This window comes from Nanorana parkeri, unplaced genomic scaffold (assembly GCF_000935625.1).
Source record: "Nanorana parkeri isolate BGI_ZX_2015 unplaced genomic scaffold, ASM93562v1 scaffold555, whole genome shotgun sequence".
Taxonomy (NCBI): domain Eukaryota; kingdom Metazoa; phylum Chordata; class Amphibia; order Anura; family Dicroglossidae; genus Nanorana; species Nanorana parkeri.
The window spans coordinates 765,780-790,656 of NW_017306823.1; the positions used below are offsets into that span (position 1 = coordinate 765,780).

The 24,877-nt window shown below is 37.9% G+C and overlaps 1 protein-coding gene across 1 annotated transcript in view; it reads left to right on the forward strand.

Annotated features, from left to right (window-relative positions):
- DNAH7 (dynein axonemal heavy chain 7) overlaps nucleotides 1-24,877 on the forward strand; it is a 273,490-nt gene that overhangs the window by 150,662 nt on the left and 97,951 nt on the right. Inside the window, exons 40-45 of the mRNA XM_018562004.1 lie at nucleotides 38-910; nucleotides 1,395-1,624; nucleotides 5,557-5,887; nucleotides 7,976-8,322; nucleotides 10,705-10,885; nucleotides 20,109-20,294. Coding sequence (XP_018417506.1) covers nucleotides 38-910; nucleotides 1,395-1,624; nucleotides 5,557-5,887; nucleotides 7,976-8,322; nucleotides 10,705-10,885; nucleotides 20,109-20,294 — 2,148 coding nt within the window. The remainder of the gene's footprint in view (nucleotides 1-37; nucleotides 911-1,394; nucleotides 1,625-5,556; nucleotides 5,888-7,975; nucleotides 8,323-10,704; nucleotides 10,886-20,108; nucleotides 20,295-24,877) is intronic.

Below are 24,877 nucleotides of genomic sequence, written 5' to 3' on the forward strand. Positions count from 1 at the left end.
TATTTTTAATAAAACTTTAATATTTTTTATTCTGTAGGTCCTTCGGGTTTACTACGACCGACTTGTTGATAATGCAGATCGATCCTGGCTTGTTGGATATATTCAGGAAGTTGTGAAAAGTCACATGAGGGAAGACTTTCATCAACTATTTCAGCATCTAGATTTTAATAAAGATGGCAAAGTTGAGGAGGATGACTTGCGCAGTTTAATGTTCTGTGATTTCCATGACCTTAAGAGGGAAGACACAAATTACAAAGAAATAACTGATGTTGATAAACTATGTTTAGTTGTGGATAGCCATCTGGAAGAATTCAATAACATTAGCAAAAAACCAATGAATTTGGTTTTGTTCCGATTTGCAATAGAACACATATGTAGAATCTCACGTATTCTGAAACAGCCCAGTAGCCATGCTCTATTAGTTGGTGTTGGTGGAAGTGGCCGTCAGTCAGTCACTCGATTAGCTGTTCACATGGCTGACCAGAAACTTTTCCAAGTGGAGATCTCAAAGAGCTATGGTATTGTTGAATGGCGGGAAGACTTAAAGCTAATTTTGAGACAGTCTGCTGAGGGGGAAATGCAAGGAGTATTTCTGTTTACAGACTCACAGATTAAGAAAGAATCTTTCTTGGAAGACATTAATAATTTGCTTAATGCAGGAGAGGTTCCAAATCTTTTTGCAGCTGATGAGAAACAAGAGATTTGTGAAAGGATGCGACAAATAGACCGGCAAAGAGATAAACTAAAACAAACCGATGGTAGCCCTCTTGCTCTTTTCAACTTGTTCATTGACCGTTGCCGTGATCAACTACACGTCGTCCTTGCAATGAGTCCAATAGGAGATGCATTCCGAAACCGACTCCGGAAGTTTCCAGCTCTTGTTAACTGTTGTACAATTGATTGGTTTCAGGTATTTTTTTTATATTATTAATATAAAATTTTGATTAGGAACCTTTAGCTTCTTCAGATACATGAAGATAGGTGGGAGTCTTGTTTTACTCCCACCTATACACATGCTTAGTTTGATTACAAAAAAGTATTATTGATTGCATTGAGTATCAGTAACTGATAATACATAGGATTGCTAACATGCTAACATGATGTGTATCAACTAGCTAATGTTTCATGCAAAATGGTATGCCTGGTAGGACTTGAACGCAGCTTTCTAGCTCTGCAAGGCTACTGCTAAGCTATTTAGCTGCAACATATTGAAAATAGGTTTAATTATGGGAATGGCCATGCGGAGTTATGTTTTTATTCCCAGGTTTTATTATTAACATTTTATTTTATTTGTTTTTGCTAATATTGTGTAAAAACTGCTATGGTCACCACAGCTTTATATCATACTTGATTAAATGGTTTAATGAATATTCTCTTTCAAACCCGTTTTCTAGACCTGGCCTGAAGATGCACTTCAAGCTGTAGCAACACGCTTTTTAGAAGATATTGAAATGTCAGAAGAAATTAAGAATGGTTGCATTGACATGTGTAAAATCTTCCACACATCTACCATTAACCTGTCTGAGAAGTTCCGCATGGAGCTACAGAGATATAATTATGTTACACCCACATCTTATTTGGAACTAATCTCTACATTTAAAACATTACTGGAGAAGAAACGATTGTAAGTATCTATTACTAGATCGGGTGGAACATTTAAAAGATTCTAGCATGATGGAGCCTAAAGCCACACAAATTACTACTGCTGGGGCAAAATACATTTTAGTCGATCAAATCATATTGAAATGAACATGTTTGCCATTAGTACTAGTATCACAAGATGGTTTTCTAAAACCTATGAGCATCTTACATTGTTTTATAGCTCAAAATGCAGTAAATGGCAGCTATTGCAAGGTACACAACTTGATAATAAGCAACCTAGGGTTATACTGCGGTCTACAGAAGAAATTAACATTAGGCACAGAGAAAACTGGAGGCCAGCCTCCTAGAGGCTATAACCCCTGTTTTTTCCCTTCTGCTATATTTTTTTGCTTAAAATGAAAGATCTTTCTAGTATGAGCAGCTACTAGTAGATTCAGTAGCTGGATATTAGAAATCCTGTAAGTCTTTCCAGTTAACCAATGTGTGTAGGTTTTCTCAGTTCATTACATTTACTGGTATATGCAGTACACCAGCAACGTTCCTGCAGTTGGCAGTGAAAACCCATCTGTATTCCAGTTAGCGCAGGACTTCACTATTCAGGGCAGGCCAGTATATCTGGGAATCTTCAGAGAGTTATTGAGGCCAGAGATTACCTGTCCCTGTCTCTGAAGATTCACTGGTGCAAGTTGTTAGCAGACTATATGGTATTTTGTGGATTTTGTTCTTCATATTTGTACATGAGGTTTTGTGTATGGAACTTCCTACAGAAGATGCTGTAACTGACCAGGAAGTAATTAATAGGAGTACAAGGTTTTCCTTTTTTAATTGAACATTCCTTAATATTTATATAGGTTTGCAGGTTGGGAATTATTTGTTAGGACTGTGGAAATCCTCCTTTTTATTATTACACCTGCACTGTACACCCCTGCCTTTTGGTGGCTGGGCACTGTTTATGCCCAAAACTCCACTGTTTAATTTGTCTCAGGATTTGCTGACACAGTGCCGCAATATAGTGAGCATGCATGCACAAGCCTCTTCCTCCTGCATTTTTTTTGTATTTAGATTCATGAGTTATCTCCACAAGCAGTGCAGCAAACTCCTCTGAACACAGACACAGCAATTTGGCGGTGGACAGTCCCCTTGTGATCCTAGTGCACCAGCTGCAGTAACAGTGACAACTTTTAACTTTTGTTTCTGGTAGTTCCTTTTTTAATGGTACATAACTTTCTGGTTCTTAGCAACATGTCTGACACCAAGCAGAAGGCAGGCACCATCTAATCAGGACCAAACACATGTTACAATGGAGAGCTTGGAGCAGGGAAATAATGTGCCCTTTGCTCTTCTAACAGGTCCCAGTTAGAACCACCTTCACTAGTGGCCATTTCTTACCTTCCTCATTCATTCTTTGGTGCTTATTGCTCTTTCTGTCTCACAGCAGAGGTATCATTTTCTGTTATGCAAGGATTTATGCTCCCATGCTTCTCCCCCTGATCAAAGGCGCTTAAAATGCATATCACCAGTGGAATGTGAGGCAGAGATGCCTCATAGCTCTGATTCTATTGGGGATCCTCCAAAGGACTCATTATTCATTGCTCCATCCTCATTATCCATTCCTCTCTAGAGGAAGAGATCCCACCAGCTGAACTTCAGTCAGCAGTTTCACCAAAACAGAAGGAAAATGTGTCCTTTATAATTGAAGCTGTACTTTCCACTTTAAAATTAGAGGCTTCCACCATTTCTTTCCATATCATGGTGTCTGGGCTTGGTTCTCATTGACCCAAATGTTCCACCAAGGTGTTTCCTCATCTTCCTCTATTTAATCATTTTATACAAGGTTTGGAAACACCCAGGCAAACATTCCCTTGCCCCTTAGTGGTTCCTGGTACTCTATCCCTTTGTGGAGGATTTTGTCCAAAAATGGTCTACTCCTCGTAGTTAACCTACATGTGTCTTGCCTTTATTATGCCTTGTTGATCCCTATAGATGATGCTCATTCCTTTATGGATCCATCTACTCGTTGCTTGGCTCTGCCATTCAACCCTTGCTTACCTCCGCTCTAATTCCCAAGACTTTGGCTGATTGGTCAAAATCCTTAAGTAGGGACCTGGCCATTGTTGGTGTTGATACTCAACTTGTTGATTTTGTTGAGCAGATGATTGTTGCATTGAACTTGCAGCACTGGATGCAAGGCTTAAGTGCTGTTCAGAGGGGCAAGCATGTAAGAAGGACTTGTTACATATGTCCTTAACTGGAGAGTGTCTTTTGGCTGTTCGCTGGATGAAATCAAGAACGCAGCGGGGGTAATAACTCGCTTACCCCAGACACACAAAACTAAGGATCAGTGGCACAGATTGACGCTGAACCTATCCATGGTGCACATTCCCGGGGTGGAAACCTGTCTGTCAGATTTTCTCTGGCAGGGGAATGGTCTCTCCATCTGGAAGTGTTCTGGGACATTTGTTTATGGGGGATTCTGTATTTGGATTTATTAGCTTTAACAAAAAGCTTAACAGATTTGTCTCCAAAATGCAGAATCCGACAGCGAATGCAGCATATGCATTGGTGGTGCCATGTGATCAGTATGCCCTTATGTATGTATTTTCTTTGCTGCTGCGGCCTTGCTCTTTCTTTTGTTGGGTTGATTCACTTGTATTGCTTTGAAAAAATAGGATTTTTGTACTTAGTGCGAGATCCTTTTCTAGGATCAGGTTAAGGTGTTTAAGTGCCTAATTAATATAAGTTATCTTTACATAAAGCTTATAGACTTATCATGCTAGTAGTCTTGTAGTAGATGTAGTGGATAGAGGCAATGACATGTGTATACACAATTTATTTGATTTATTACAGGTATTTATATAGCACTGACAATTTAGGCAGCACTTTACATTAGACTTGTGCGCCGTCAGAAAATTTGTTTCGTTTCGGAATATCCGTTATTTCGTATTCCGTAATTCGGATTCGTACGAAATACGAATTTTCGTTAGTTTCGTCACATTTTCGTAACTTTACGAACATTCGTTATGATGAAGTTAAAAAGCAAAAATACCTTTGTTAATATTGGAGTCGATGGTAGTTTTTTTAAAATCTGAAATACGAAATTCCGTTAACGTATTTCGGATCCGAATTTCGTATTTCGGATAAAAAAAAAAACTACCATCAAGGCATCAACTCCCAATATTAACAAAGGTATTTTGCTTTTTAACTTCATCATAGTGAATGTTCGTAACGGAACGAAAATCCGTTAACGGAATTTCATATTTCCTGCCTGTATTGTAATGCAACCCTCAGCAGCAGCGGATCCGAATTTCGTATTTCGGATAAAAAAAAATCTTGTCATGTTGTTCAACCTCATTTACAGGGGTAATACTAGTTCTTGTTTCAACGAAATTCGGATCCGGAATTCGTTAACGGAATTTCGTATTTCGGATATATTTCAGAAACTGCCATTTGGATTTCGGAAGCTTCCGAATTTACGAATTTCAGGAAATTCGTACGAATTTTCGATTCGTAACGAAACGAATCGCACATGTCTACTTTACATAGTGCACACTAACATCAGTCCCTGCCCTCAAGGAGTTTACAATCTAAGGTCCCTATCTCACATGCATACATACGATGGCCTATTTAAATAGGTGCCAGTCAACCTAACAGCATGTCTTTGGAGTGTGGGATGAAACCGAATTACCTGGAGGAAACCAACGCAAACACAGGGAGAAAATGCAAATTCCTTGCAGATAGTGACCTTGTCCGGGACCCCAGTGCTGCAAGTCAGAAGTGCTAACTACTACGGCACTGTGCTCCCTGCCCAATGAGATATACTGCTGTAAAATAATCATCTTATTGTAATAAGCTGAAATTGCATATAGTCCACATAAATAGTCGTGGAAATGCCTTGATATACTTCATTAAGTTCACATTCATGTTATCAGAGAAAAATGCTTTCCTTTCTTACAGGGAAGTAGTGAAAATGAAACAGCGATATGAAGTGGGCTTACAGAAACTGGAATCTGCATCATCCCAAGTTGCCACCATGCAGGCTGAGTTAGAAGCTCTCCAGCCACAGCTGAAAGTTGCCAGCAAGGAGGTGGATGAGATGATGGTAGTCATTGAGAGAGAGTCAATCGAGGTGGCCAAGACAGAGAAAATTGTAAAAGCAGATGAAGCGGTTGCTAATGAACAAGCAATGGCTGCCAAAGCAATCAAGGATGAATGTGACAGTGACTTGGCCCAGGCTTTACCTATTCTGGAATCTGCTCTGGCTGCCCTGGACACCCTTACTCCACAAGTGCGTATCTCCTGCCTAGATTATTAATAAATTGTTGTTTTATCTGGTATACACTTTAAGTTATTATACCTGCTGCGCTACAAATCAGTTCTGTAGATAAGCAGCTGCTATAGCTTGTTATTTCTCATAATAATTTAAAGGAAACTGGTTGCATTTCACTGACATTTACAAACTGGCACTAAAAAATAATGAACCCCTCAAAAGTAAAAAAACATTTTTTTTTCAAAATAGCTATTTTTATATGGGTTTCCAGTTGCGCAAAAATAAACATATAAATTATAGTGGAATTGTCATACTAGAATAGGGGAAATAAACCCCTACTTTTCAAAGAACTATGTCCAATTTAGTGTTTCCATTGAGGTAAAAGCTATTTCTGGCAGTCTCATGGTAGTTTATTTTTTTATTGTGGTTAAAATGGAAAAAATACCCCAAAGCAGAAAGCCAGGCAGTGACGTGAGCAGGTATTTTCACAGCATGCGACTTGCAGACTATCGGATATGTTAATCACCAGTTCATATCCTTGGCAGGTACACTAGGAGGAAAACTATGGGGTGTATTCACTAAGCTGCCGTAGGCAGCCGAGTGAATGACCGACCTGAAGTGAAGTGAGCCGAACACTGTTCGGCTATTCACTTCAGGCTGGTACGGCTGATTTCAGCCGTACATCGGCTGAAATCAGCCGTACATCGGCTTGCTTCACATGGCTTCAGCCAATAGTAATGTAGCAATGTATTTCAATGGGAAATGTCTTTTTTTTTTCTATTCTGACATCGCTCCGTGTCAGAATAAAGAAAAAAAAAGAAACAGCAGTGTTTCTCTCCTTGGCGGCCGGGAGCAGGAAACTCCCGGGGCGCCAGGGAGCGTTAGCTGTTTGGAGATCAGCGTCCTTGATTAGCAGGTAACCAGGGACGCTGATCTCTCTGCAAGTGGCCGAAGCCAGCCTTAAGATCACGGCTGGCTCCGCCCAGCTGTCAGAAGCAGGCTGTCGGCCGGCCAGCTTCGGCTTTCAGCACGGCTCAGCCGGGGGGGTCCTGGGGCCGAAGGATCGGCAGCTTTGTGAATAGACCCCTAAATTGAAGTGTAGTTTGGTGCTAAGGGCATGTGGGCTGTTTAGACTCTGCAGGCTGTGTAACATCTTGTAAGCAATGTATGGTCTTAAAACTTTTCTCAAAAGCTGGGGAATTTCTGTTTTCTACTCTGTTCTATATTACTCCTCTCTGAAACAGGTGCCTATTTCAGTTACAAGCATTTATACTGGATCCTGTTCGCAACCTAATACAAGTTAATGCAATTTCCTATCTTGTGAAGCTCATTTACCATCACTTGTACCATACCTATTACAAGAATAATTTCTTTCTATTGCAGATAATGATTTGTGGAGCTTTTTCAAGACTTGTAATGACATATGTTTTTAGTGGTGATGATAAAAAATTGGGACTTTTTGTGTATAGCTGATAAACCAGAAATTGTGTAAATATGTCTGCAATACTCTACCATTCTTTTTCTTTATTTAAGATGATCTAAAACCAAAAACAAAAATGTAACACATTGCAGCTTAACAAATCTTAGATGTGGTTGCATTCGTTTTTATTTTTCAGGTTGAGAACATTTTACTGCAAGTGTAGAACATGTCTATTGATCTTGGCAGAAATTGAGCGCCCTTAGCACTTACTCTGAGCTGAAAAGACAGCAACAAATCTTGTTTTCCTTTTGTAAACATAGATCCAGTGGAGAAGTGAGCATAGCCACGAAACGAATGCAGCCACTAGATCTAAGAACTAGTAAGATGCAATATATTTAATTTTTTAGAGGGTTTAAATATGCTTTAAGGTCATTTTTTACTATCGGGCATAACTTAAAAAGATTCTTCATTAAGGTAGAATACTGACAGGTGAATCAAAGCCTGGGCTACTCTGTGTTTGCACTTGTATAGGGTTACTAAGTATGACCCTGTTCATAAGTAACTGAGGAGTGGTGTAGACATATTTCAGCCCAGTTACAACAATTTGAACTTCAGAAAAATAATTCTACTTACAAATATTCTACTTGTAAATTCAAAAGTGTTGATATATTTTGTGTTTGCTTTAGGACATCACAGTGGTGAAGTCTATGAAAAGTCCCCCTGCTGGAGTAAAACTTGTCATGGAGGCTATTTGCATTTTGAAAGGGGTGAAGTCTGATAAAATCCCGGATCCCTCTGGTTCAGGACGTAAGATTGAAGATTTCTGGGGACCAGCAAAAAGAGTATTGGGAGATATGAAATTTCTTCAGTCACTTCATGATTATGATAAGGATAACATTCCAGCAGCTTACATGAGCATAATACGGAAACAGTATATTACCAATGCTGAATTTGTTCCAGATAAAATTCGAAATGCATCTACAGCTGCCGAGGGGCTTTGTAAATGGGTGGTCGCCATGGATTCATATGACAAGTAAGGAAAAAAATACAATATATTGTACTCTTTTTGTATAGCTGTATTTTGTATACCTGAGAATAAATCTATGTTTGTTAGGAATGTTAAAATTCACTTAGGGGTCTATTTATAAAAAAAAATCCACACAGCTGTTTGTCCAGGGAAACTGCATGTCAATGTGTTCTGTGTGAATTAACCAGCTATGGTGAAAATAGGACAAAACTGAATGTTCTCTTCTGGTCAAATGTTCTACAAATCCCCATAGTAACAATGGTTACATTTATCTGCTAATTCCTTCCAGTGTTCTCTAGAATTGTTACATTTAATCTCTTGTTACTAATATGTATTATGATCCTCAGCTCCATCTAGTGGCCATAATGCAATATTTTCCTGATTCTCTTCTGGCAATAATATTTGAAGAACATTCAACCAGCGTTAAGAACATTTGATTCATACAACAGCTAGTTAATTTGCACAGAACTAATGTACATGCAGTTTTGCTAGATGAATTGAATGACTCACTTCCTCTGCTTGAAGTTTGTTTCAAGCATCAACTATTCTTTAGGTAAAATAATACTTTCTAAGGATAGTTTCCTCCTACCAGTTTGAGGTCATGTCTCTGTGTCCCTAAGCTTCATGTTGAATAAACTGCCCTTCTAACCCTTATTCACACCTGACATGTCATGTTTTTAACTGTGAAAATCAAAATCTGAGCAAAGAATTTGATACTAAGAGAATAGCAACATTGATGTGTATGTTGTAGGCTGCAGATTAAATGCTAACATTTTTATTTTGCATCACAGTGTTCAGGTGCCCACAGATTCCATTAGCCTGTTATTAATAGAAGCTGCTTGACGTATGCACATTCTTACTGTCATGAACACTATGAGCATCATTAATGAATCCAGGCCCGTGCTGTGGACACAGTAGGGGGAATTTATTGACATGTTTGCAGCAAAATTTTTAGTTGCAAAGACCAAAACCTCATGTTATCTAAGCGCAAAGTTTTATTGTTAAGTGTTATGATATGTCTTTTTTAAGTGCTCTTGTAATATGTTAATGTTTGTGACTCACTGCACGTGTTTTGCTTAATTTCGCATAATTTATGAACTGTGCAGTTCAGCATTTGTGACATTAAAAGCCCTCCAAACAGTTGCACATTCTAGAAGTCCTTTTAAGCACTTCTTAAAAGAATTACAAAGTTAATTCAGCTTCATACCATCTAGTCAACTAAGCACTTCAGGGCAATTCAGCTGACCTCCTGGAGGTTGACTGCACATTTGTGACAATTTAGAGAAAGATTTGAGACAATTCTCCGTTATGAAGATATTTAGGAATGAAACATAAACTAGTATATTAAATCTTTCTTTATATGCACTAGAAATCAGTGATGAGGCAATTTAAAAGATACTGATCATGTGACGAGATTGATAAATGGCCCCCAGTCTGTAACAGTCTTTGTGTTGTTATTTTTGGGTATTGTTACTAGTACATTTGTTCTAAGCACTGGAATCATGGCATGATTAACTTTTGGTGCAGGGTTTCTAGCCCATAACTAATGTAGATTCTGAAGATGTCTTAAAGTGTAACTCTTATTTTAAATTTAACAGTTAGATCAAACCCCCTAACCCCTGAATCTATCACTAACTCAAAAATTACTCCTTAAAACTAAACTAAATTGTGCAGGAAAATACAGATCTTAATTTGTCTCAGAAGCAAGAGTTCTGAAAGATAACAGAAAAAAACAGTGCACTAAAAACAAATGATCTTAGACAAGTTAGAAAAGTAACAATCTAAAAAGCTACCTGCCACTCCCATACTGACCTGCTGTGTGTTAGGGTCCGTTCACACCAGCAGCATGCACTATCATGCGGCTGCTGGCTTGTGTTGTGCAGGAAGCAATGGCGTGCAGTCATGTTAGCGCATCTCACTATTTAACTTTGTTTTCTTGTGCTCAAACGTTATTGAAACGTCACAAAGTGACATTTCATTCAATTCTATTCACCCCATTCAATGTGGTGTAGTGGGCATGTACTGCAAGTACTTTATTTTTCATACTGCAAAGCGGTGGTGTGAACTGACTTAATTGTAAACAAGTGAGATTGCATTAGGACTGCGCTAGTTAAAGCTGCCCAATGCAGCCCAACAAATCTGGTGGGAACTGGCCCTTAGAAAAGTTGGAAGCCTTTCATTCTTTATGTTGCAAAGCTATGAAAAGCGATTTATTTATTTAAAAGTAGTAATGTATATTGATACTTATGTATCTGTAAAAAAACACATTCATTTCACAGCTCTACACTTTTCTCTGTAGCCTAAGTTTAAGGAACTGTAATGTAATTGATGTACCATGTTCTGTTCATTAACATCATCCATTATATAAAGTATTGCCTTTACTTTTAGAGTGGCCAAGGTAGTGGCACCTAAAAAGATAAAGCTGAACCAAGCAGAGAGTGAACTGAAGGTTGCTATGGATGGTTTGAGGAAGAAACAAGCAGCTTTGAAGGAGGTACAAGATAAGCTGGCTAAACTTGAGCAAAAGCTTGAAGAGAACAAACAAAAGAAGGCAGATCTTGAGAATCAGGTATGTTCATAGATCTTTTAGTTTAATAAAAGTGACTATTACTGCGGCCACAAGGCATAGAGCCACTCTGATTGGCTTTGTGCTTTTTGCCTATGTTCTGCAATATCTATTTACAGCATGATCATTGGCATTGTGTGTAAGCAGGCGTGCACAAAATGTAAACAGAGCACTGTTAAAATGGTGCTCCAGAACACCATCTCCATCACTTTGTTGTTCTATAACTAGTGAAGTGGTTAAAGAACAAATTAAACAAAAGGACAGTAACCTGTTAGGCCCATGAAAGTGGGGCGCTCAACTGTGTGTGTGGTTGAGATGCTGCACGTAGAACCTGGAAGCTTTTGATCTAGCTTGTAGCAGGTGTTGTAGATAAAAAGCTGATGGCTTTAAACCATCAGCTTAAACCAGGATGCTTTGGGTCCTTTTTTTGTTAGATCATCTCAGATAATTTTTAAGGATCATAAATATGTTGGGTATTTAGAACCTCCATGCATCAAGATCAGCTAAGTTCCCCAGCCTCCACAGTTCAGGTCATACTGAGCTGCATTCAAGTGTCAAAAAATAAGCACATAATGCAGCCATTACATTTAGAATTAAACAACATAGTTTTTGCTTTTGTTTACATTTAAAGTGACATTAAAGTAAAAAAATGTTTTAACCTCCCACCAATGTTAATTAAAGCACTTACCTTTAATGATGTCTCTTAATCCTTCCTCTTCTTTCCTGTCCTTATCACCCTTCTCTCCAGCGCTGCTGCGGGTCTCTGATCCAGCGCTGACTCCTCTGTCCTTGCTGGCGCTTCCGGTCCCAAATCCTAACTGCGCATGCGCCCGCCCCAAAATGCTTTGCAGTCGCCTAAGCATTTTCAGACGGGAGCGCGCGGCGAAGACACAGGTAAGTTTAAACCGCTTTTAAAGCGTTTAAAAAAACAACTTTTTGCATATATCTAATGCTTGCTAGCATATATCTAATGCTTGCTAGCAGTAGATATATGCAAAAAAACGTGAGGGTTTAGAGACCCTTTAAGACAATTGTACTCTACTTCAAATACCAAAATCCCTAACTATCCCTACCTGAATGCTCTTTGAAGTTTGGCATTTGACCATTAAAAGGTAGGTATTGGATGTAAAGCTAAAAATTAATCTAAATTTGAGCAGACGTCAAGATGCCAGGTACAGCCTGGGCATAGCATTTTAGGGACTCTACAGGGACACAGTACAATTTAAAGACAACCACAGGTATTTTGTTTAGAACTTCAGCACTAAAAAAAGGTATTCACAGTGTAATAAAGTGGGACTTTTAAGGTTCCACAGAAACAAATACACACATTTATTTTTATACAAATTAAAAAGGTTTGTGTGGAATCCTTAGAGACATTGGAAACAACGCAAGTAAACATTGAATTTACTTATCACATATACGTATATCCTAATACATATAACCTAAATTGACCACCATTCAACAATATATTATATATTTTGAAGCCCCCAGGATGATACATTCACTTATTTTAAAATAGAATGACACTGCTAACGATTTTCCAAGGTTTTTGATCTGCTTTTTCAGGAGATATATAGGTACAGTCTACATCAGATATCTACAGTATCGTAATAAACATCACATCACATCAGTAATCATATACAATCTTTTTCGATTTTCAGTATGTCTACAGACCATAGTGAAAACTTACATAAATAACAATATACGCTTGTGCTTTACCTATGGCTTGTTAACATCTGGGGGAAACAGATGGGGGATTCCTGATACCACAAAGAGTTATGTAGTTATAATGTGCCTAAAACAATTATACACATTATATTATACTACATTCTGTCTAATACATTTTTATGTAAACTACTGCAGGGGCCACACATTAATACAACTGAATTATCTGTACATTAAGTGTACTGTATATACTGTATATTGATTTCTATATATTTATGTATCTTATATTAAACTTCAGCACTATTGTTGCCTTCAAGATATTTTAGACGAGCTTAGGTTCACTTCTGTGTGAGAAAAAGTGTATTTTTTAAAAGTAGATCTGTGGTGAAGTGCATTTTTAAAATTTTATTCACCTCTCCCCCTCGCCTTGCATATATTATTTCATTGACATGCATTTGTTTTAACTATGCAGTTTAAGTGTCACGTCACCATTTTGGTAATTTAATTGGCCTGTTATCTAAGTAATGCACATGAAACTTGATTTTTTTTGTAGCCTTCATTAGTAGTGTTGAAAGTAATATTATTTATATATTTGACAACTCTCATCACCCAAACAATTACTGAAGAAGCAGACTAATATCCATTAATTGATGGTAGATCTGCAATTGTTCACTAACTTTTTTTAGCTGATGTTAGATATGTCTATAAAGAACAATGTCCTTCTCTTAATATGCAATATCTAGTTTTTGTACTTAGCAGAGCATAATGTGTTGACTGCTTTATAGAAGTGGCATTCTGGGGGCTGAAGCTCACAAATTAGTTGACATTAATTATGTTGCTTTGCATGGTGAGAATTGATGAGCTTCAATAAAAGAAAGTATTTGCATCAAAGGCTTTGTGTTCCATATTTCTAGCAGCTAGTTTGTTAGTGCTGTTGAAGTTAATGATGTTTTCCCTCTGTCTCTGTAATTTCTTTTTATAATCAGCTGCAGTATGCAGTGATTGTTATATACACATATTAAATTCATAGAACCGATTAAATAGTTTTAGTAATCACACCTCATTAGTTTATAACAAATTATTTAATCTTTTTGAAAAGTATAGATAAAACTCTAACACAGTTACTTTCTTCTCAAGTACACCTTTGCACATTGTAATGGAACTATAACAAATTAGCTACAAAGTTAGATGCAAATCAGGTTGCCTCTCATTTCGCAGAGTGTATGCAACATGGTTTTGTGTATTTTGTGACACCTGTGCTTGGAATCCTTGCAACCAACCGAAGACAGTTTTGCAAATGCATTGGACAGATTTAGCACTGTAGATGAGACACACACACACACACACACTTAAAAATTGATCAGAGGAAAGTTTTACTTTGTTGCAGTGCTACTTTACCTGCAATTTGAAATCTTATATAGATAGATATAAATACAGTATATGTTTAGCTCTGTCTTGGTGTATGACAGAATCAATAAATGTCCCCCTCTTTGTTGCCCGGAACATCCAGTTTGGTGTTAGCATTTATTTTCAGATTGCAGTGGAAACATGGCAGCTTAGACCTAACTAGTTACTATCTGCATAAAAACATGTTTTTTTTTTAAATTATTATTTTTATTAGTCCAGGTGTGTTTTTTAGATTTTAATTATCAAGTCACAATTTGCCCTGTGCATAAATATTGGTGAATATTTTTGAAATCTAATGTTATTTGTTAACATAGAACAAAGTTGGCCATACACCTATAGATTTTCTATAGATTTTTTTTATCATCCTACGGTCAGATGGAAAAAGTGCAACAGATTCCTCCATCTACACTAAACTGTATGGATGGAGGAATCTCCCACTGGGCCAAGCTACAGTAACAATCGTATTGGATGCAGGCTTTGTTCAAGTATTTTGACAGGCAGCGGGGCTGACTAGCAAGATACTGAAGTTTGGCCCAGCTGAACTCTCCTCCATCCACACGGATGGAGGAATCTGTTGCACTTTTTCCATCTGACCATGCGCTGATAGAAAAAAATCTATTGAAAATCTATAGTTGTATGGCCAGCTTTAGTTGTGTTATTGTGTAATTGTTTATTTTGTATCAACCTTGCATTCATTATCAGCATGGAAGGAGACTATTTTGTTTCATCGTAATTGTACTTGCACAAAACATTAACCCAGTTAAAAATGTTATTGGGTGCCAGGATAAAGAGGCAGGGGAAGCTAAATAGGTAAGACCACAGCAGCTTCTAAACAAACCTCATATGCCATTCGTGGTAAGAAGCTGTCACATTTTTTACAGCCTTAAAGTTTAATTCTAGTTATCATGTTGGCATCATAAAGCATAAAAGGTATTGAGGTTCAGGGACAGGAACACAAGATAGCGGCATACGCTGACGATATTCTTTTCTTTGTGCGACAACCCAGAACCACAATTCCCAATCTTCAATTCCCAATTGAACAATTCGGTAAAATCTCAAATTTCCGTATAAACTTACATAAGTCAGAAATAATGAACCTTACAGCGCCCCCACAGGAATGCCAACATCTTCGTAGTGTGTTGCCATTTATCTGGAGTTCAAATAAGTTGAAATATCTTGGCATACAGTTGACCCCTAATAAAGCCACTACAGTGCTCACTGGGCAACACGTTGTCCCCACTGTTGTTCACAGAGCACTGCAGTGACATTATGATGGCTCAGTATTGAACTTGGCCCTATAAGTTGTTGAGTGCCGAGCTTACGGTGCCGTTTGATGAACTAATGAGGAATACATTTTGCTGAAACACAGATTTATGAGAGCAGAGTGGTTTTAGAAATACCGTAATGTTTATTTTGGAGTTGGATTGTAATGGCTGTGCCTAGTTACACGTCATTTCAATTTTCTTTCTAGCACCTGTGTAAGGCTATATTTTTTAAAGGTTTTTTAAAGGTTTTGTGATAGTGATGCAATATATATTGTGACAGGGTACACGACTCTGTGTATGTCAGTGAGAGGTTGAAAAGGGCAGCTTTCCCTGGCTAGGAAAGGGTTAAACCTCCTCTCTTTCTCTCTCTCTATTAATTAGCCTGCACCTGAGAGTGAGGGAGAGGGAGTGAGAGCTCAGAGTAAAAGGAATTTTCATTTTGCAGAGGAATTTTTCCTTAGCTTAGTGAATGTGGTGCAGCTCTGCAAACTTCCATCAGCCAATGATGAGCAAGCAGAAATACTGTTTTTTAAAATTTTCTTTGCAAGTGATTGGGTATTCTTTGCAAAGCATTTTTTCAGCATAAGTGCAGTTACACCTAAAACTTCCCTTCACCTATTTTAGACCACTTGGCTCATTATTATAGGTGAAGGTAGGAATGTAGATATTACACATAAGCTACATGTCTTGTCTGAAACCAAAATAGCTCAAAACACCATTCTGTTATACCATATGGCCAGGGCTTGAAAAATCCACTCGTCCACTCGTCTTTGACGAGAGGACGGTGGAGCCCGACGAGCAGCTTCCCGGCCGGTCGTTGTAATTACACGGCCGGCCGGAGGCGCACGCAATTTTTAGGCTTGACATGTTTGGTGTCTATTTACCCACCGTGACCCCGAATTTTATGTTTTACTAAATATAGTAAAACATAAAATAAGAATATGGGTAAGAATAAATGTTTTATAACATAACGTAGGGAAACTTTTTTTTTTTTTTTACATTTATTGTACTTTTTTCATAATATAGTAACAAAAAATAACCCTCCCCTTCCCCCCCAGTGGTGATTATATACCTCCAAAAGAAAGCTCTATCTGTCCCTAAAATGTTTTAACATAAATTGCAGTCCGGTCATGCTGAATTTTTTCATGCTGAATTTTTTTCAAGAAGCCCCGCGTATGGCAGGTAAACATTACCTTGTGGAGGGTAAAGAATGCGCTACCTGTCACGGGATTTGTATTGCTCTTCATCTAATTGTGAGGTTTAAAAACCCTGCCAGATGGCAGAGCCAAGTTGGTGACTTGTCTTTTCCTTATTGAGGAGATACAGTAGGTCAGCTCCCTGTGCTCAGTCTGTGATTGGAGCAGTGAGGAAGAAGCAGAAGATTCAAGAGATCATCTCTGCTCTCTCCTTTTGTTAGCATGTTCCTTATCCTGTATTTACTGGTGTTTTTGAATAACTGTCTGGATTTCAGATTTAAAGGGGATGATTATGATATCTTTGGCTGCTTTGTAAAAATTAAAATGTGATCAAAACACTATAGGTTTTTTTTTTGTTACAGCAGTGAGTTAATATATTACTAATGAGTAGTATATGTGTTTCATATTTTTCAGTTTTTATTGAAGAGATTCCAAAAATGAAATTTCACCAGTACAAGACAGATTGCTCAATAACTGTAATATTATCTCTGCAGGCATTATAAGTGAGAATTAAATATTATAGGACGTAAATATTATTCGGAAGTATGAATACAAAGGAATGCACAGTTTTAAATGAGAATGAGCCCTATATGGTGCCAGGATAAAGAAAGAAATAGATATAGTTGAGTCTATTTTAGACAACTTTGCTTGCAGAATTATCCGTTATTCTGCTGTAATAGAACAGTGGAACAGCAATTAACAGGATGAAAGATTGAGGACAAAAAAAGATAAAAAAGGAAATAATATGACATGGCACTGGGAGGATATTTGCAACAGTATTTTATATTGTATTTTGTTTGTTTTATACATTTATGTGTATACTTCTATGAGAGCAAACTAACGAGTGCAAAAATGCTTTTTTCTGTTGCATCGTTAATGTTAGCAGCAGTTATAATGGTAAAGATTGATGAGAGCAAGAGGTTTAAATCAGATGCATTGCATTTCAAACTTTTAATAGTCATGCCTTACAGCAGACACCATACGATGCATACTTTTATTTTTCATAATATATAACCTTACAAGTCTGCATACACAAATTCCGCACTATGCACATTATATAGCAATAGTATAATTTTTCATTAAAAAATATACATTTATTTAATATAATGTACACCTTTAATCAATATAAAGCAGACCTCTAGCTCCGGTCAAGTGACTTTGACTAGGCTGAGATGATGTCATCAGTTTGCTGCAGGCAGAAGGCAACATTTCCTAGTCTCCTTTTCCCCAATTATCACCCAGACTGCAAAATTGGAACTTTGTAACTGAAAAACAGCAGCAGAGGACTGATCTGTTTCAGACATGTATAGATACAGGCAGAAACTGCACAGGCATGAGGATTTACATGAAATACAGAATTGTGGATAATCCTGAACAAAGATAGTTCCAACCTATTGGAAAGAAAAGCAGATGGCATTGTCAGGGGTAGTACTGTGATCTTTGTGAGAGAAAATACTCATAAGTGTTACATTAACACTTTACTTAGCATGCATGGACGTTACATGAAAAAAATATATCTAATGCCAGGTCCAGTTTAACAAGAAATGCTTCTTCTGTGCCCATCTCTGATTTAATTTTATGCATTTAGCAATAAATAGATGTTAGACTAAAGTGGTGCTTTTAGTGTGGGGCTATAGAATGATCTGTCTCGTTATTAAGGAACTGATACATTGACCCTAAAGGAGTAGACTAAGGATGCACCGATACCGGTTTTTCGGTATCGAGTACGAGTACCAATATTTTTTTTTCCATACTCGATGATACCGAGTTCTGGTGCCGTGTGCCCCGATTATTAGGAAGTTGGGCGGCGGATCATGACTCGTTGCCCGGCTTCCTGATTGGCTAGGAAGCCAGTTTCACTTGTTGGTAGGTAGCCTGGCTTCTTAAACAATCAGGAAGCCGGAAGGCACGTCATGACTCACATCCTGGCTGCCTGATTGGTCAGGAAGCCAGGGTGCTCAGCAACAAGTGAAGCCGGCTTCCTAAACAATCAGGAAATCGGGAGGTGGGTCATGACATGCCGCCCGGCTTCCTGATTGGCTAGAAAGCTGGATTCACTTGTTGATAGGCAGCCTGGCTTCCTGACCAATCAGGCAGCCAGGATGTGAGTCATGACGTGCCTTCCGGCTTCCTGATTGTTTAAGAAGCCAGGCTACCTACCAACAAGTGAAACTGGCTTCCTAGCCAATCAGAAAGCCAGGCGGCACATCATGACCCGCCTCCTGGCTGCCTGATTGGCTAGGAACCTGGCTTCACTTGTTCCTAGGCAGCCAATCAGGAAGCCAGGAGGCGGGTCATTACATGCCATCTGGCTTCCTGATTGGTTAGGAAGCCAGACTGCCTAGCAACAAGTAAAGCCAGCTTCCTAGTCAATCAGGAAGCCAGGAGGCAGGTCATAACCCACTTCCCGACTTGAAACGAAGTCGGGTCCATGCTCCCTCAGCACTGCCGGTCAGAGGGAGATTTCCCTCTGACCAGATGTTCCGGTATCGGAGGTAAGTATCTGAGCATTTGGGCGAGTATGAGTACTACTCCTTTAGTAAATCAAACCCAAGGCATAGAGTTTTGACACACTTCATGCGGGTGGGAGGGAGTGGGAGAGTGAAGATTATAATAGTCTCTTGAACTCTCTATACAACTTTGATCATTGACTTAAAACACTTTTTTGGTTAGGTGTATGTGTGAAGGTGATTATTTTCCTTCATGCTTAATACTTGATCTTTTTTGGGGGGTTTTGTCTAGAGTGGGGAAAAGTAAGTACCTCTGCCAGGTTTGTATTGTTGTCTTTGGCCCATTGGGGAGACTGCCCTTCCCTTCCTATCCTGTTGTCACACAGGAAATGAGAATCTTCACAGTAGGAACAAAAATTAAAGTTAAAAAAATTGAATGTTTTGTTTTTTTTCTGAGTGCCTCTTATTAAAAAATTATCTTCCTGTTCTGAAGCACATGCAAGGATAAGTATCCCCAACAGAGACAGACAGATTTTAATCCTCCTTCCTAACCAAAACAAAAAAAGATTTTTGCTAAAGTTCCATTTTCAATATTAATACAGGCAGTGGCGGAACTACCGCCGGTGCAGCCGGTGCCGGGGGGGTTTTTCCAGGCTCTGTAGGGTCTAACCAGAGCCCTGGGCTTTGTATGGTCTTACCAGGGCTCTGTGGCGTTTAACCACAGAGCCCTGGTGAGACCCCAAAGAGCCCTAGTTTAATGAGTAGCTGTGTACTCCTTTTTTTCTTTCTTTTGTGAAATACTTTTAAAATGGTGGTGGAGGCCAAGCTGAGCCTTGTAGGTCCACCATAAATAGAGATGTTGCTTAACCATGACGCATACAATAAAATAGAGCTAAATATAATATTACATCTAAAGTGATCTAGAAGAACAAATAGAAGTGACATTTCAGGACTGATAAGCTGTTCCAGGGCAGATCGGTTCTCCTGCACATGTGATTTGCGATGCCAATCTGCCCTGGAACAGCTGGAAAAGCTTCACCTATTGGCCCGCGCCCCCCCCCCTGTCTTGGGAGGGGGGCCCAAGATAAAATCTTGCACCAGGGCCCTTTGGTTATTAGGTATGCCACTGAATACAGGGATGTGTATTGCATTGACTGATTATGAATTTTTACCATTGGATTTAATTTTCATTAAATTATCTCTTTTTCTGATATTTATATTAATTAGCCAATTCTCTTTTTAGGTTGACTTGTGCAGCAAAAAACTTGATCGTGCAGAACAACTGATCGGAGGTTTAGGTGGTGAAAAAACAAGATGGAGTCAAACTGCAATAGAGCTTGGAAAACTTTATGTTAACCTTACAGGGGATATCCTAATTTCTTCAGGAATTGTAGCTTACCAAGGCGCTTTCACTTCTAGCTACCGACAGGTAACTAAATTGGACATAGTAATTTGAATTAAGCAGATCAAAAATGTTGAAATAATTTTACAGTATATTTTAAAACATTTCCTACTTTTATTGTGTTTTCTCCAACCTTTCATTCTGTATTGGGCAGGAAAACTTAATTGACAATATAAATGATATCTAATTTTACAATACAAACCTTACATTAGGAATAGTGAAGAAATGCTTACATTAGGTAGACATTTCATTCTTATTTTTAGAATTCATTAATACACAGTGCTTGGCTTTCCATATGAACATTTGCAGACTAATAATAACTGCACTTTAAAAATGAAGAAAAATAAGTCCTCAGTTTTTTTAAATTTCATTATATGAATATAGGTTGTATCCATAGAGAATAGTCTGTGAATGTTGTGTAAAATTCTATAGCATAGGTTCACAGTAACAGCTTGAAAAATGAATATGATGGGGAAATCATAAATTCACAGAACATTATGTAGAGCTACAGCACAGACACAGTTCAGCCTGACCATTGTTTGGATACAGAAATCCAATGATGTGTGATAGATAGGCACCTGTGAAGGGGTTCCCAGATTATTAGGAAACCAATACCCAAGTGATTTTGCTCACTAGCTGGTTGGCCCTAACACTACAGAGAAAATATTGTATCAGAAACAAAACAGATGGGCTAAAGTTTCTGTGTGTATTTTAGTGGGATAATTTTCTATAATTGCTGGAATGCACCTTTAACTTTTACCTGCCATGTTTCTCACAATTGTCACCATATTCCCAGGGCCACTCCATTTTTTAGATGAATTTTAAAGCAGTCTTTACTCTTATTCACTCTTTTCTCTTTTTTTGTTCTTTCTCTTTTCTGCATCCCAGTAGCAATGACCAAAGGATATACAGGTATCTTATATTATTGTATAGTTGTAGGGTTTGATGACCTGTCATGTTTCTCTTAAAAGGGTGAAATGGAAAAGAAAGAAAGTCCATACATATGCAAATCACAATCATGCATTCACCATGCTGGTTCAACAAATGTGATTGGTAAAAATGTATAAAACTCATATCGCTGAAGTAGTCCCAGCAGTATTAACCATTTTGCACATCAGAGTCCACTTCCACAAGACCACTGGGATACACTTACTAACTCCTAACAATAGCAACATTATTAAGCATTCAAAATCACCAGTGTACAAATTTTGCAACAAGAAAAAAATTCTATAATGTGTACAATACAATAAAAATACTTAAGATAGTATATTAGATCATTAAATCTAGGGTTGCACAGATACCAAGTACAGTACTCGTTACAAGTACGAGTACATGTACCGATACTTTTGAGCTCCAAGACTACACTTGAAAAAAATTCAAAAATTAGGAGGCCGCTGTCATTTGTAAGGAGCACACGGAGCTCCTGGGATTTGTACGTCTCTGTTTTAATGTACGATTTAGTTTTTATAAATATAAATAAAGGGATGCACAGATACCAGTTTTGTGAGTTCGAGTACTGGTACTTGCCGAGTACTTACAAGTACGAGTACTGATACATTTTTTTTTATTGTCATGTGACAGTTTTTCTAAAACAATACAGACTAATGATTTCAGGACAGTGGTGGAGGGCCAGAGCCAGGTCCCAGCTGGAACCGCTGCAACCCAGGTAGTTCTCATGAAAATGCCAAGTATCTGCACTGGTACTCGAAAAGTATCTGTGCATCCCTAATTAAATCCATACTTCCTTGCATTTTAAAAAACAATTCTCTGTCTCTTCCATGATCCAGAATTTATACCATTTAGAAACCCACAACATTAAACAATGAGCGACAAAGATGTTCTAGTCTCCCAGATAATTTTGCCCACATTGTCCCTTTCTGAACAGACAGACACGGGTTAGTGACTATTTTGGAAGTTGCCTCTAGGATTTTAATCTTCCTTGCAGTCCTTGCAAGGATTGTTAAACTAATTTTTAACAAATATTTCCCTTAAAGGGCATCTCTTATTGAAAGAAAAAGAGCACAACTGCTAACCTTCATTTCAGCTTTGCATTTCTATGTACAGTGTCCCAGTACTGGCGTATTATTTGCTTTATTTTCTTAGCAAATGGGAAGCTTTTGAAAATCATAATTTTTGCTCTAATATAGACTTTATTAATAATCATTATCATAACCATTATGTATTAATCTACCACAGCTCTTTAGATTCTTCCTCACAATCTTCATATTAGGTGCTGTTATGTCTCAATCTCACAAAGTGGCCTGGGGTATAACTTTTACACATTATATAATACATTACAATAAAGAGTTAATTTCTGCAACCCGTTGCTTTCAGACAGCCTAAAATCCCTTGAATCTTAATATCTAACAAAACTGTCTCTTTACCACCAAAAAACAAGGTGAACTGCATTTTTTGCATTGTTCTTCACCTCACAAAATAATGACTACATCAGCCACAAATGTAATCCATAGACTCTGCTAAGGAATGGATTCTTGTCAGTATAAATATTTAAGTCTTCCAATGTGCTAGAAAAAGATTCAGATTACTTGAGGTCACAGGGATCCCCACAGCAGTCACTGCTATCAACTGGAATTACAGTGTATTTCCTTTCAAAGAAGAGCATGCTCTGGGTCAGCACAACATGTAATGCATAACAAACAAAACAAAAAAAAATCAATATTACTTCTTTATTTTATTACTTCTTTATTTTCTGTTTCTAAGGTTGTCTAAGTGCTAGTGTATATGGTCTTCTGGGATAAGTTAAGTTCAGTTTGAGACCTGTTTGCGATTTTCTTTGGTGCCTTTCTTTCTTTGTGACAAATGCAATGCAAATGCATCACAAACTGATTTTAAACACCCATATACACGCTAACTCATCTAAGGGATCCTATTTTATAGACTTACAACAGCTGGCAAGACTGCGCTGCCAATCAGTCAGTGGTACAGAATATATTCAATACATACATCAAAAACATACAGTTGTACAGTACGTGTCAGAGGTTTTAGCGTAAAATCTCAAAATGTAATGGTTGTGTAACCAAACTGATCCCCAAGATGATAGGATTTCCCAGTAAAGCTTGTGTTTTACATTTTTAGCAGGTTTTACCAATTTGGTTTCCAAGGATGTAGACAATGAAGGTTTACAAGAAAGTATACAGTATAGATTTTTTACGTCTACAACTAATCTCAACACATTATTATACGAAAAGTCTGGAGATATAGAGGGATTGATTGACAAATTCTAGTAACTAGTGTTCTCCATCAATTGATGTAAATTTTCTTTTTATACATCTGCACAAGGACAGTACTGTCACATTACAAATATAGTCCCGGCCTCACTGGGGAGAGTGTTTGTCACATATGCATATGTTCAGTAAGTAACCCCCCTGCTGGGGGAGATTATTATGGACTCTAAAACCAATTCTGGGGGTGATTATTGCTCCCACTTCCACAAATGCTGGAGGGTTTTATTGTGGCAACTTGCACCAATGTAGGGGTTATTATTGCGTTCACTAAAATCAATGCTGGCAGTTATTATTACTACTCCCAATGTTAGTGCTTCTTTTCTCTTCAGTGTGCATTGTGATACCCTGCAGAAAATACAGCAGGACTGGAATTTGAGTCTTGAGGTGCACTACAGCCCATTCATTTTGAATGGGTTGCCCCAACTTGACACAATGCACCTCAACACTCGAAAACATGCTGCTGTTGTGTGGCCCTCTCAAAGTGCCGGGAGTCACGCTAAAGGCCATTTATCGTTTTAAGGTTGCCACTGATTTAAAGACAATAGAGATGTTGCCTCCAATGTTTTAACTATTGTATTACCAACACTTTTTTATTTTACTAAATTTAAGGTTGATTTATTTTTGAGTATCAAGAGTATTTCTTCTCATACAGTTGGTCTCTTAGGTTTTAATATTAGTGCTATCTCTGTTTGTGATGCCAAACAAATGTTAAAAGATTTACGTGAATTGACAGGATGTTCTATCCAAATGAAAAAGGATGTCCTCTATAAATTAAATGGATAGAAATCTGAAAAAACTTTAATTAAAAATATTTATTGAATCCCCCTGTGGTTCCAGGAGGCACTCTTGATATTTCCCAAAAAGGGCTCTCCAAGGAAATAATAGATTTGATTGATCCTAAGCATTAACTGAACATAAATGAAAAGTGAAACGGCCCAAGGGGAATACATCCATTCCAAGAAGATGTATAAAAAAGAAATTTTATGTCAGACTTTGACAACTGATGCAACTTTTACATTACAGCTATAACTCCAGAGTCATGGACATGGGTTGCATTAGTAAAAAAAATTGGAGAAATTCTGTATTGTGAACATCCTTTGAATTATCTGATGAAATTAAATGTAAGCTTTATCGATTCCCTAGGTGGTCCAATGGTCCCTGGGATTGGTTTGATTACAGAATCTCTAGGTTTATAGATTTAATGCTAAAACATTTGCCAAGCCTACCTCTGCAGCAGCAAATTACTGCAGTAGTCATCTATTGCTTGCTGATAGCAGTAAGCAATAGATAATAATATAAGGGATTTGTTTCTGCAGAGGTATATGGGGGGTTGGATTAGCCCCCCGATCTGATCCAAGACTATAT